The sequence below is a fragment of the Panthera pardus genome, unplaced genomic scaffold (assembly GCF_024362965.1).
Source record: "Panthera pardus isolate Hobbes unplaced genomic scaffold, ASM2436296v1 HiC_scaffold_16, whole genome shotgun sequence".
Taxonomy (NCBI): domain Eukaryota; kingdom Metazoa; phylum Chordata; class Mammalia; order Carnivora; family Felidae; genus Panthera; species Panthera pardus.
The window spans coordinates 105,237,153-105,251,468 of record NW_026526721.1 but is presented as its reverse complement, the minus strand read 5'-3'; the positions used below and the strand labels follow the sequence as shown (position 1 = coordinate 105,251,468).

The 14,316-nt window shown below is 41.1% G+C and overlaps 1 protein-coding gene across 1 annotated transcript in view; it reads right to left on the bottom strand.

Annotated features, from left to right (window-relative positions):
- The window catches only part of RARRES1 (retinoic acid receptor responder 1), a 69,599-nt gene extending 59,558 nt beyond the window's left edge, over positions 1 to 10,041 (bottom strand). The window contains exons 1-4 of the mRNA XM_053904177.1: positions 9,939 to 10,041; positions 8,129 to 8,184; positions 5,585 to 5,770; positions 2,697 to 2,892 (exon numbers count right to left, since the gene is read on the bottom strand). Of these exons, the coding sequence (XP_053760152.1) occupies positions 2,697 to 2,892; positions 5,585 to 5,770; positions 8,129 to 8,184; positions 9,939 to 10,041 (541 nt within the window). The remainder of the gene's footprint in view (positions 1 to 2,696; positions 2,893 to 5,584; positions 5,771 to 8,128; positions 8,185 to 9,938) is intronic.
- Between the last annotated feature and the right edge of the window lie 4,275 nt (positions 10,042 to 14,316).

Here is a 14,316-nt window from a genome sequence, read left to right as displayed (position 1 = left end):
GACCTGTGACCTTTGGGACTAATTCTGTTTTAATTTGTGGTTGAATGTGACCCACGTACAATAAATCCACTCTTCTGCTGTCTTAGCTGGAGAAAAAATAAAATAAAAAAAATAAAAAGGTGGTGCCTGTGTGGCTTAGTTGGTTGAGTGTCTGACTCTTGATTTCAGCTCAGGTCCTGATCTCACAGTTTGTGAGTTCAAGGCCTGCACTGGGCTCTGCACTGACAGGTGTGGAACCTGCTTGGGATTCTCTCCCTCCCTCTCACTTTGCCCCTCCCTTGCTTGCTCCCTCTCTCTCTCTCTCTCTCTCAAAATAAATAAATAAACTTTAAAAACTAAAAAAAAAATAAAAGAGATGTGATATAAAATAGAGTAGTTGCATTTATTACTGTCACCAAGGAAAGATTTCACATGACATAGTTTAGTTAGAGACTGAAATTGCTATGTTTGGAAGCCTCCAAATCCAAGTGGGTAAGGTAACCAGCACTATCCAAAATAACTTTAGAGTGAAAATGTTTCTCTATTTGCATTGTCTAATATGGGAGCCATTAGTTACGTGTAGTTACCACGTGTTTGAAATGTGGTTAGTGCAAGTGAAGAATGAATTTTTAATTTTATGTAATTTTAATTGATTTAAATATATATAGCCACTTGTGGCTGATTACCATACTAGACAGCACAGTTATAGACAACTGACTTCACTACAGGGTTGATTTGGGGAAAGAGGGAAAATAGTATTTTGGGGAGTTGTGTTTCAGATATGATGCTACATGCTTTCTGTAACAGAATTACCTCCTTCAATCTCCACAGTTTAGAGGACTAAACTGGAAGCCAGAGAGAGGTTACACGATTTGCCCAAGGTCTCATTACCAGCAAGGGTCAGGAAAGGGGTCCACACTCAGGTGTGGCCCATTGTTTCTCCAAGCACTATTTTGTACATTCCACAACCAGAGACTCAAGGTGGAGGGGTTTGGATTACATAAAACAAAACAAAAAGCCTAAAGAATGATGGGAAAATATGACTTTGTGGTCAGAGGAGTTGGGATTATTTTGTTTTGAGAGAAGAATACTGAAGGAGCCACTCAATCTTCAGTGTGAAATTCAAGGATCATTTTTTTAAAGGGGAGTAGTGGGTTGTCTCTGTTACCACTAATGAAAGCTTCCTTTTATTCTAGTTTTTCTTGGTTCTTTTTTTTTTTAATTTTATTTTTTTTTAACGTTTATTTATTTTTGAGACAGAGAGAGACAGAGTGTGAACAGGGGAGGGGCAGAGGGGGAGACAGACACAGAATCCGAAACAGGCTCCAGGCTCTGGGCTGTCAGCACAGAGCCTGACGCGGGGCTCGAACCCACAGACCGTGAGATCATGACCTGAGCCGAAGTCGGACGCTTAACCAACTGAGCCACCGAGGCGCCCCTTCTTGGTTCTGATGTGTGGGCATTTCTCATATCTCAGTGAGCCTGGCTAGACTTCAGGCCCTCAGGAGGAACTCAACAGCTTGGGCCTTAGGATGTTGTATGAGGAGCATTTGGGATGGCCAGAAACTGGTGGCATCTAAAGAAAATAAAAAGCATCAAGCTTCCTATATTCAAATTATTTGGTGATTGCAACACTGGTTGTTAGCTAAGGTACACAGTGAGTGGGGACAACCTATTTGCCTGACCACTCTTGATTCGGCGTCACTGCAGCATTTGAGCAGATTAATAGAACTGTTAGGCCGTTCTCTGTTCCACTTACCGTGTGAAACAATTCTTTTAAAATCCACCATATGTTCACAGTTAAAACTGAAAGTAATTTAGATGGTGTGGCTTTGAGAAAAATTTCTTCTTTCGAAAAGATTTGACAAGCCCATTTTGACACAAAATTGCCAACAGATGTTTTTAAAAATGTAATGACACGAACGTGGTCAGTACCCAAGGTGTTGGATTTTGCAATTTTCCAAATAAGTCCTCATTTTTGCAAGTAATGCTAGTTAGGAATGCAACATCTTTATAGATCAATTATACATTTTCTAATGAATTTTGCTTGGCATTTTCCATCATTGATCCTTCCATCAATCACTTAGGACAGGATATTTGCCATTCCAAGAATGAATTAACATTCTACTTGATTTATAAACTGTGATGTAAAATAAATGACAAGTTGGGACTGTTTTAATTTTCCAAGCAAAAGATATTTAAGTAAAGCTTGAAATTGTAAAGTTTATTCTTTCTTGAGAAGATGCTATATTCATTACAGAGTGAAATAAAGAATTTTAAAGGTTTTTTTTTCCCTGGCGGTACTACTTAGGATTTCATGTTTTTCAAAGAAAAATCCCTAGTAATTGTTCATATTTGTATACCATGAACTCTCTGGAGTGATCGATTTTTGAAACTCTGTTTATGACGCTAGTGCTCACCACTAAACTTCATAGAGTATGTTATCAGGGCCAACTAAAACCAATTCCGCATACCGCAGAGGACTGCATCTGCCCACGTATAGCAGCCTAGATAACAGGACAATGTGTTAGAAAACCCACATTGTATTTTTTTCCCTTCTCACCATTCTTTCCACAGAGTACATGACAGGGCATGTGTCTAATAGTAAGAACAGAATACTGATACAGTAAATCACCTGACTGATAAATAGATGACACAATCGCCTAGACAACTTATATATAAGCAGACGTCAGGCAAGTTCCTTGCAATGTAATGACGCAGTAGGGGTAGCTTCAAGTTGGGAAGTTCTTCCAGAAAAGCTGCATTTGTGGTGGGTTTAGAAGAGTCAGCAAGTTGTGAGAACATCAAGTTGGGGGACTGTTCCAGGCAGAAGGGGTGGCGGCCTGAATGAATTGTAGGGAAGGCCAAGCTCAGGACAGCAGTGAAGCTGACTGGGATGGTGCCAGCAGCTACCTGAGGTAAAGGAAAAAGGCAGAAGACCCTGAAGCCCAGAAAGAGGCATTTTGTTCTTAGAAGTTCCCCCAGAAGTTTCCACATGCCTAGGCTGAGAAGAATGCACAGTACACAGGGTACCTGGGTGGCTCAGTCAGTTAAGGGTCCAACTCTTGATTTCTGCTCAGGTCATGATCTCATATTTGTGAGTTGAACCCTGAGTAGGGCTCTGTGCTGGCAGTGTGGAGCCTGCTTGGGGTTCTCTCTCTATGCCTCTCCCCCGCTCTCCCACAGTCTCTCCCTCACAAGCTTTCTCTCTCTCTCTCTCTCAAAATAAATAAACATTAAAAGAAAATTTTTAAAAATTACAAATAAAAGAATCCACAGTGCACAAAGTGAGTTAGATTATATGAACATTATTTTTTTGGAAATAAATAACTAGTTCAAAAATGGTTTTCACTGGTAAATAACAGAAATGATCAGACTTTAGGATAAGCAGACACTATTATGGACTATGGGCTATTATTTTGAGAGAGAGAGAGAGAGAGCATGAGCAGGGGAGGGGCAGAGAGAGAGAGAGAGAGAGAGAGAGAGAGAGAGAGAATCCCAAACAGGCTCCATGCTGTCAGTGCAGAGCCTGATGTGGGGCTCTATCTCATGAACCAGGAGATCATGACCTGAGCTGAAATCAAGGGATGCTCCACCAACAGAGCCACCCAGGCACCCCTCTACCTTTTGATTCTTAAAGGACTTAAAGTACAGAAGAGTGCAGAGGGTTCTGGTCTGAGAGGCAGGAGGAAAGACTTCTAGCCCAGCTCAGCCACCCTAACTGGCCTCAGCCTCTTCTTTATAAGATGCTGGTTTGGGGGTAAATTAGATGATAATCAGAAGGAAGAACCAGTATGGAACACTGTGATTATACTCTCCTTTAGCTGTGCCTCCCCATTGCAGAGAGGCTTGCTGGATTGTCCTTCCTTTGGACTAATCTCAGTGACATCTTCCCACCCTCTACAAGAAGCCCTGTCCTCTCTCCCCAGCATGCAGGTATCATACATGGACTTATTACCTATTTTATTTTATTATTATTTTATACTTCAGTAGTTCCTTTTTATTTACTTTACATTTTATTTATTTTTCAGCTTTTTGGGGGTTTTAAAAAATCCAAACAAAAAAAGACTGATAGTTTAATTTTTATGCCTATTTTCTGAATTAAATGAGACAATCAAATGTTTGAAATTTGATAAATGAGATGGCTCATGTTTTAGACTGTGAGTAAAGCAATGTGGCAGTCAGGATGGGCTAGGGTATGCTGCAATAGTGAACAATGCGTCAGTCTCCGGACTTAAAACAGCAAAGGTATATTGTGTTGCTCTCACTACCACTCCATCACAGGTTGGCCGGGGGCTGGCCTGTATCACTTGTTCCAGAGAGCAGGTGCTCCTTGCTGTGGTGGAGGGGAAAAGGAGCAGGGGGAATCGTGCTCAGGCTCTTAAAATTCCTGTCACATTTTATTGGCCAAAGCATGTCATGTGGCCATGCCTAAGTTCTTCAGGGGGTGGGAAGGTACAATATCATTACGTTTCCCAGGAAGTGGCAAGCTGGAAATATTTGGAACAGCACAAAGGTCTGCCACAACAGTAATTATTAGGCAAGGCCCTACTTACTCATAAGTCTTTTTGTATGTCATCTCAGTCTGCTAGGGCTGCCATAACAAAGCACCACAGACTGGGTGGACTGAACAGCAGAAATTAATTTTCTCACAACTCTGTAGGCTAGAAGTCTGAAATTAAGGTCCTGGCAGAGTTGGTTTCATGTGAGGCCTCTCTCCTTGGTTTGCAGATAGCCACTTTTGCTGTCTCTTCCCGTGGTCTTCCCACTGTGTGTGTCTGTCTTAATCTCCTCTTTTTATAGGGACACCAGTCATAGTGGATTAAGGCCTGCCCTAATGACTTCATTTTACCTGAATTACCTATTTAAAAGTCCTATCTCCAAATATAGTCAGAAGTACTCGGGGTTAGGACTTCAACATGAATTTGGTGGGGACACAATTCAGCCCATAATAGATATGATATTAAAACTGGGGCCTGTCTCACTAAGTAAGGCTATAACAATGACGGGAATATGCAAAACTTTTCAGTGCATTTTATCCCTATACTTGGGGCCAAAACTCTAATGAGATCAATTTCTGTCAATAAATTATTTTTTGCTATACCTTTCAAGACAGATAAAAAGACATGTTGTGATTAGAATAATAAAAAAAATAACATTAAGAACTACAAATTTAATTACAGGTCTGTGGAGGGTTTCCCTGATTCATCTCCTACCCTAAACTCTCTGAATTTATTACATAGTTCAGAGTCCTGATTTAACTTTTTACTGGCTTAAAAAAAATTTTTTTAATGTTTATTTATTTGTGAGAGAGAAAGAGACAAAGCATGAGCAGGGGAGGGGCAGAGAGAGAGAGAGAGAGGGAGTCATAGAACCTGAAACAGGCTCCAGGCTCTGAGCTGTCAGCAGGGCTGGAACCCACAAACTGTGAAATCATGACCTGAGCTGAAGCCAGATGCTTAACCGACTGAGCCACCCAGGTGCCCCTTCTTTTTATTGGCTTTAATGGGTCTCTTGTGAAATGTGTTAGAAAGCCATAGAACGATTGCTCTTATTGAATACATCCCTGCTATTGGACAGTGACTTAGGCTAGTTGTTCCCAAACCTGTATATGCATCAGAATCCCAGTAGGTCCAGGATGGGCCTGAGGCTTTGCACTTCTGACCAGTTCCCAGGGGATGCTGATGCTGCTGGTACCACCCCAGGGATCAGACTTCAAACACCACTGGTTCAGGAAGTTGCAGTTGACATGATGGAGAACTACCTTCGTATACATCTCATCTCTGAGTGCCTGTGTGGGGGATGCCCAGAGGCAACCTGGTTAGTGTAGGTACACTCGTTGGCACCTTCCAGGCATGGGCTGACATGGGCTGAGCAAGACAGTCAGAACTGTCAATCGTCTAACCAGGACTAGCTGTTTTGTATTTCTTCATCGTGACACAAGCCATATATTACCCACTCTGCACAAGGCTGCTTCCTCTTAGCCCACTCTTCAATCATTTCGTTTTTGTTTTTAGAACACAGGGTCCTGCGTTAAAGAACATTCTTTTTAATAGTTATGCCAATTCCACCAAAGTCTTGAGAAAAAAAAAAGACTTACCCAATCCTTTTTCCATGTCCAACGGGGCTGCTTTTCTTTTTCTTTTTCTTTAAATTTTTTTTAACGTTTATTTATTTTTGAGACAGAGAGAGACAGAGCATGAACGGGGGAGGGTCAGAGAGAGAGGGAGACACAGAATCTGAAACAGGCTCCAGGCTCTGAGCAGTTAGCACAGAGCCCGACGCGGGGCTCGAACTCACAGACCGCGAGATCGTGACCTGAGCCGAAGTTGGACGCTCAACCGACTGAGCCACCCAGGTGCCCCTGGGCTGCTTTTCTTAAAGGAAAATCTCCTGGGCTCAATGTTAACTGTGACCACCTCTGCTTTGGGAGTCACAGAGCTCCTTTCCAAGACACAGCACTACAGCCTGCACTCACCCTCTTCTTGATGTCCGTGTGCCCTCCTGTTTAGGGCTGCATACTCAGGCTGTGCCATTAGGACTAGTGGTTTTTTTCATTCCCTGAGAAGTGAGGTGGGGAGGTGACGAATGTATAGTGCAGAAGAGGTAGATGGGGCGGGGGGGACAGTGCTCTCTGCCTACCCAATATCCATTCTCCTTTTCTTCCTTACTAGCTAAACCCCAGTATTGTTCAGGATTGCAATGTATCCATTGAATACTGCGCCAGGGCCCTTGCAGCTGGGGTAGCTGTGTGACCTGATCCTGTCCAATGACATCCAAGGGGTTTCCACACAATGCTTCCAGGATGGCTTTTAAAATTTTTTTTTTTAACGTTTATTTATTTTTGAGACAGAGAGAGACAGAGCATGAACGGGGGAGGGTCACAGAGAGAGGGAGACACAGAATCTGAAACAGGCTCCAGGCTCTGAGCTGTCAGCACAGAGCCCGACGTGGGGCTCGAACCCACCGACCGCAAGATCGTGACCTGAGCCGAAGTCGGACGCTTAATCGACCAAGCCACCCAGGCGCCCCCAGGATGGCTTTTAAAAGGGGTTTGGCTTAGGGGCACCTGAGTGGCTCAGTAGGTTAAGTGTCCGACTTCGGCTCAGGTCATGATCTCCTGGTCTGTGGGTTCAAGCTCCTCATTGGGCTCTGTGTTGACAGCTCAGAGCCTGGAGCTTGCTTTGGATTCTGTGTCTCCCTCTCTCTCTACTCCTCCCCCACTTGTGCTCTCTCTCTCTCTTTCTCTCTGTCTCAAAAGTGAATAAACATCAAAAAAAATTTTTTTAAATAGAGGTTTGGCTTAGCTGGGGTGTTGTTATGGACCTTTGCCCTTCACCCCTTCCTTTTTTCCTTCCTGGAATGCAGACGGTAGGCTTGGAGATACAGTAGCCACTCTGCCACCACAGAAGCTATGCACCAAGGGAGGTGGAGCAGGAGAGAGAAGGACCTTGCCTCTCTAGTGGTATCCCCAAGTGGCTGCAGGACTCCAGACTCTCTTATGTGAGAAAACTAACCCCTGACCAGACAGGGCCTCTTTCCATCAGGTTTTTGGTAATTGTGAGGGCTCTGCCTGCCTCAAGGAGCATGAAGTCCTGGAAAGAAGAGAAGTCATTGGGATGTATGTGAGCATGCTCCCTGATACTGACGACGATGGTGATGACAATTGTTAACCACCTTTTCCTGAGGACTTACTCTAGGTCGGGTACAATGCCATGTCTTAGATTGGTCATTTTACACATGACAGACCTAAGGCTCAGAGGGTATTTAATTTAATAATAAGCCCAAATCACACAGCCAGGAAGTGGTGAAGGTGGGATTCTGGCCTGAGTCTGTCTGACTACTCCACCCTTCATCATGACTCTTGACCCCTCTAACTCTGGTTCCTAGGCTTCTGCCTTCGGTGTCTGGAGGTGGGTATTGAGGTTCATGGCTCTGGCACCCATAGCTTGGTATCTCTCTGTTATGGACTGAATGTTTGTGTTCCTCACCCTCCAAATTCATATGTTGAAGCCCTAGCCTCCACTGTTACTATATTTGGAGGTGGAACCTTTGAGAGATAATCAGGTTTAGATGAGGTTATGAGGGCAACACTATTCTCCATGAAGGGATAATGTCCTTATTAGCAGAAGACAGACCAGAGACAGACCAGAGGACAGACCATGGTCTCTCCACCATGTGAGGACACGGTGAGAAGGTGACCACCTGCAAGCCAGGGAGAGAGACCGCACAGGTTTTAAACCTGGAAGTTCTGTGTCTGGAAACTCCCCTCAGTCCCAGGCAAACCAAGATGGTCGGTCACCTAACCTGTACCTCTTTACTCTTTTTCAGCTTAAATAATGAATTTCCTAAAATGTTTCTGGTAGAGCAGGTATCTACTTCCACCTGATCCCCCTCTCTGGCAGACACTCCACTTTGTCAATGTCACTCTTAAGATGTAGCACCTGTGACAAAAGGAGAGCATCAATGTTGAGTTTAGCAGACCTATCTGTCAATGTGTTCAATTTTTAACCAACTGTACTACACCATTGATGCACAACTGCATGTGTGATCAGTGAAAACCATTGGGCTTCTTTTCTGCCAAGTCAGGTGTCCCCACTCCCACCCTGGATTTGGCAATTGGCTTTTGCACCTGATGGTAGTTTGTTTTTAATTTATTCTAGTTTAAGTTTTTGGCTTGGGCCCCATCATTGTTCCTGTTTAGGGGATGTGAATTATGAGCCTCTGGCCCCTCTTACCGGTGGTCTCACCCCTGTGTGTGGCTTCTGAACATTTGGTAAATGCATCTTCTATGCCCTCATCCAAATTGTTGAGTAAAATGTTGAAGAACCTTGAGGGTCTGTCAGTCAATAACATAGTTTTCCCATTCAGCCACCTCGGAATAGATCTAATTGTGTTTGGGCCCTCAGGGGTAACCCTAGAGGCTTTTGCGCACATGCTCATAAAAAAATTGGGATCCCTTAGGGGCCAAAGCCTTTTCCAGAAAGCCTAGGGTGTCATTGGGTCAACCCCACTCTGAATGAGCACAGATAATTGAGGCGTTGACCCTGTAATTATGTAGGCGTTACACTCCCAGCAGAGGCCTAATCTTCAGTTGACTCCCACTGCTACTCTGAGGTCTCTGACTCACCTCCTCTTACCTTCCATTATTTACCAAACTTCTGGGGGGATGAGATTGATTTTCTTAGTGTTTCAAGATTGTATTCCATCATAAAGAGACTGGTACAATGGGATATACCTTCCAGTGTAACCTTTTAGAATTTGTGTTTTAACTTTTTTATTCCTCTACATGTTCCTGTAAACAATTAAAATTGAGTTAATACCTATAGGGAAATGCCCAGATAGTAAGTGTGCAGTTCTACGAGTTTTGAAAAATGCATAGATCCATGTAGCCAGCATTCTGACCAGAATACAGATCATGTCTATCACCCTAGAATGGTCCCCTTCCTCATTCCTCACAAATTCTATGGTCTAACACTCTAACAGATCTTAGACACTATGCAACTGTAACGGGAGGAGAATAAATATCCCCTAAAAATAAAATGAGACAGATATATGTGATTTATAAATACATACAGCTTAAAATTTGCCACCCCCTTCCATGACACAGGTGTTTACTATGTTGTTTTACCACATTGCATAATTTTCCTTAAATAGTTCAGTATGTCATACCAATTAAAGCATTTATTTCATGTTGTAGCTTGTAGTATTTTTCAAATATGTATATAAAATTGAATTGAAATGGAGACAATCTTCCTGATCATGAATGTCATTAGGTACGTAAGGACCCACATCATGGTGACTGACTGGCAGAACTGACCCATGAGGTCTACAACTGGGAGAGTTGCACACAGGTGTAGGGGTGGGTGCTGGCCAGCCTCCACCCCTGGTTTGTGTTGGCTGCTATTTATGGAGACCTGCATGTGTAAGAGCATCATTGACTGCTGTGGCTGACATACCTGCAGGTGTCTGTGGAATGTGAATGATTGGTGCGGCCTCATCTTGCAAATAATGAAGGCTTCTTTTGTTGCGGGAGATGAACTGGACTGGCCCATTCACCATAGGTAGACAGAAGACAACAACATTATGTAATTCCACATGATGAAGAAGGTTTCACATTGATTAGTATGACAGTGAGCTTAGGAAAACTCTGAGAAGTTCTTTAAGCCTGATAGCAAATTATGTTTTAGCTATCCTGTTTAGGTTCAGCTTTGGTGTTTTTGCCCAGCTATGGTTAGGTGACATTTAGATCACTGAGTAGCAATGAAGAAATATTAGAAACAACAATATAACCACCACCACCACAATAATAATAGTAACAATTTACTGACTGGTCATTATGCTGAATACTGCACTGAGGAGCTTAGGTAGATCATTTAAATTAATTCCCATGGCGGCACCATTTATAGATGAAGTAATTGGGGTCAGACACGTTAAGTAACATGCCTAATAGGTTAAAAGCAGAATTTGTACCACGTACACCAGTGTCCCAGAAGAGAGCAGATGGCAAACTTAAATTGAGCAATTAGGAGCAAGTGTAAAAAAGGTGTGGGCAGGGCTTAGGGAAACCAAACTCCTAATATGGGTGCCATTGTACCCCTAGGCTGATAGGACACAGAAGGAACCTGGGGACAGTGAGGCTATGTGGAGAGGGCTCCTTCAGGAGCTGTGGACTTTGGTTGAAAGTCATAGCCAGTTATGGAAACATCCATGGATACTGAGAGAATAGATGCTCTGACTTCATAACATCTGCCTGCCTCCAGTCTGTTGGGCTCTTCATTGATAAACCCTATGGAAGCAAGAAAGTGGGGGTGGGATGGGGCTCTTGATGTAGTCAGTTACATGCCTTGAAAATATCTTCTCTCAGTCTATGCATTGGTTTTTTTTTTTTTCATTTTATGTGTATTGACTTTTGTTCTACATATGTTTTACATTTTAATGTAATCAAATTTTTCTTTCATGGTTTTTGCTTTTATATCTTATTTAGGAAATTTCTTTCCCACTTCGATGTCATAAAAATAATCTCTTATTTTCTTCTAAAGATATTAAGATGTTGTTTTCCACACGTGAGTCTTTATCATACATAATTTTGAATATGTGTGTGAAAGTGATTTTCTTCCAAGTCCACAGTCAGTTGCCCCAGAACATTTTTTTAGTCTAAATTGTAATACTACCTCTGTCATAAGTGGGTTTTCAAGGGCACTTGAGTGGCTCAGTCAGTTAAGCATCCAACTCTTGATTTCGGCTCAGGTTACAACACGGGGTTTGAGCTCATGTACCGTGAGATCATGACCTGAGCCAAAATCAAGAGTCAGATGCTTAACTGACTGAGCCACCCAGACACCCAACTTTGCTAATATTTTATTAAAATTTTTGTTATCTTTCTTCAAATGTTTGGTAAAACAATTGTGAAACCATCAAAGATTGTTGCTTTCTTCTAAGTAGACTTTCCTTGTTTTTAAACAGCAGTGTTAGGTTCATGGCAAAATTGAGCAGAAAGAACAGAAAGTTCCTTCTACTCCCTTTCTTTCCCATCAAAGCTCCAGCCTCCCCAACTATCAACATCCCACAACCCAGAGTGGTAAGTTTATTATAAAGTGATAAACCTACACTGACACATCATTATCACCCAAAGTCCATAATTTATATTAGGATTCATTCTTGGTGTCATACATTCTCTATGGGTTTTGATAAATGTATGATGACATGTATGCACCATTATCATATTATACAGAATACTTTCATTGCTCTAAAAATCCTCTGTGATCTGCCTGTTCATCCCTTCCAATCCCCAGCCCCTGGTAATCACTGATATTTTTACTGTCTCCTTAGTTTTGCCTTTTCCAAATGTCAGATAGTTGGAATCGTACAGTATGCAGCCTTTTCAGATTGGCTTATTTCATTAGTAATATGCATTTAACTTTTTTCCATGTCTTTTCATGGCTTTATATAGCTGATGGCTTGATAACACTGAATAATATTCCGTTGTCTAGATGCACCAGTTTGTTTATTCATTTGCCTACCAAGTTTTGGTAATTGCTTCCAAGTTTGGGTAATAATAAATAAAGTTGCTATAAACACTATGTACACATTTTTGTGTGGCTAAGTTTTCAGCTCCTTTGGGTAAATACCAAGAAGCATGAATGCTGGATCATATGATAAGATTATGTTTATAGCTTTGTAAGAAACCTCCAGACTATCATCCAAAGTAGCTGTACCATTTGAAGGATTATTGCTTTTTTCAGGGGTTGACTTTTTTTTTAAATTACTGATTCAACTTATTTTTATTTTTATTTGTTAAAAAAATTTTAATGTTTATTTTTGAGAGAGAGAGAGAGAGAGCATAAGCATGGCAGGGAGGGGGGGCAGTGAGCAGAGAGAGAGAGAGAGACACAGAATCTGAAGCAGGCTCCAGGCTCTGAGCTCTTAGCACAGAGCCAATGTGGGGCTTAAACCCATGAACTGTGAGATCACGACTTGAGCTGAAGTCAGATACTTAACTGACTGTGCTACCCAGGCACCCCATGATTCAATTTGTTTTTAAACGTACAGATATTTTCAGGTTTTTTATTCTCCTTGATTTTTTATATTTTTTTAGAAAATTGTCTATTATATCTAATTATTATTGTCATATTGTTCATAGTATTCTTTCATGAAATTAAAAAGGTTCCTATGCCAGTATTTATATTTACTTTCCATATTGTATGTTGATCTATGCCTTTTCTCATTGTTATTGACCAGTTTTGTGGGTTTATCCATTTTACAAGACATTGTAGAGTCAGCTTTTGATTTTATTAAACCTATTTAGCTATCTTTTTTTTAATTTTAAATGAATTTTTTTTTATTTTTTGAGAGAGAGAGAGAGAGGCAGAGAGAGAGGGAGAGAGAGAGTCTTTAGCAGGCTCTACATCCAGCACAGAGCCCAACTCAGGGCTCAATCTCACAATTAACTGTGAGATCATGACCTGAGCTGAAATCAAGAGTCAGAGGCTTAACCAGCTGAGTCACCCAGGTGCCCTTAGTTATCTTTGTTTTTTTAATTTCATTCATTTCTGCTCTTATATTTATTAGTTCTGTTGTATTTTATTTTATTATTATTTCAATAGTTTCTTGAACTAAATGCTTATATTTTAAAGTTTTTAGGGGTAGTTCAGTTAAGCGTCTGACCTTGGCTCAGGTCATGATCTCATAGTTCGTGAGGCCAAGCCCTTCATCAGGATCTGTGCTGACAACTCAGAGCATGGAGCCTGCTTTGAATTCTGTGTCTCCCTCTCTCTCTGCCCCTCCCCACTCATGCTCTGTCTCTCTCTAACTCTCTCTCTCTCTCTACAATAAATAAACATTAAAAAATTAAAGTTTTAAATGTTTATTCTTTTCTAATATATCTAATTTCTTCTAAGTTTTGCATTAGTTGCATTCCATATGGGATATAGAATTTGGGGGGCATCCACTTCTAAATATTTTATCATTTTTAAGTGATTTATTCTTTAATTCATGAAATATTTAGAAAACTGTTTCTCTCTCTCTTTTTTAAGATTTAAAAGAAAAATTTTAAGTAATCTTTACACCCAATGTAGAGCTTGAACTTACAACCCTGAGATCAAGAGTCTCATGCTCCTCTGAAGCTCTGGAGTGGCTCAGTCCATTAAGCTTCTGACTCTTGATTTTGGCTCAGGTCATGAACTCACAGTTCCTGAGCTCAAGCCCTGAGTCAGACTCTGTGCTGACAGCATGGAGTCTGCTTGGGATTCTCTCTCTCCCTCTCTCTCTCTCTCTCTCTCTGCCCCTCCCCTGCTCCCTCTCTCTCTCTCTCTCAAAATAAATAAATAAACATTTAAAAAAAGAATGCAGGAAGAAAGACTTATTTAATAAATCTGAGAGCCTAATCTCTCAATAAACACTTGGATGATATAGATGTGTCAGTTATATAATACATATAATTATATAATAAGTGTAATACTTATAACACAACATATTTAGGGTTTTCACTTTAGCATTTAACCTAACACCTATTTGCAACATTGCTTTTAAGCTTCATAGAAAGACGTCAATTATATATAATATTTTAAAATTATCTTTAAAAAGTTCTATCCAATTGGCTGCAGTTACCAGTTAGGTCACACTGAGCTATCCTAGCTAACTTATTCTGTACTTGAGGAATTAGGAACCAAAAGGAATTATTTATTGTCAATTTGTGCCACTGTCTACAGAAACTGAGATCAGCTTTGACTAAGATTGGCTGTGTACCAGCAGTTTGAGAATTTTCTTCCTGTTTTTTTTTTTTAAAGGTTTTTATAATATGTGGAACAGGGACTGTTCAATTTTCTTTACTATGGA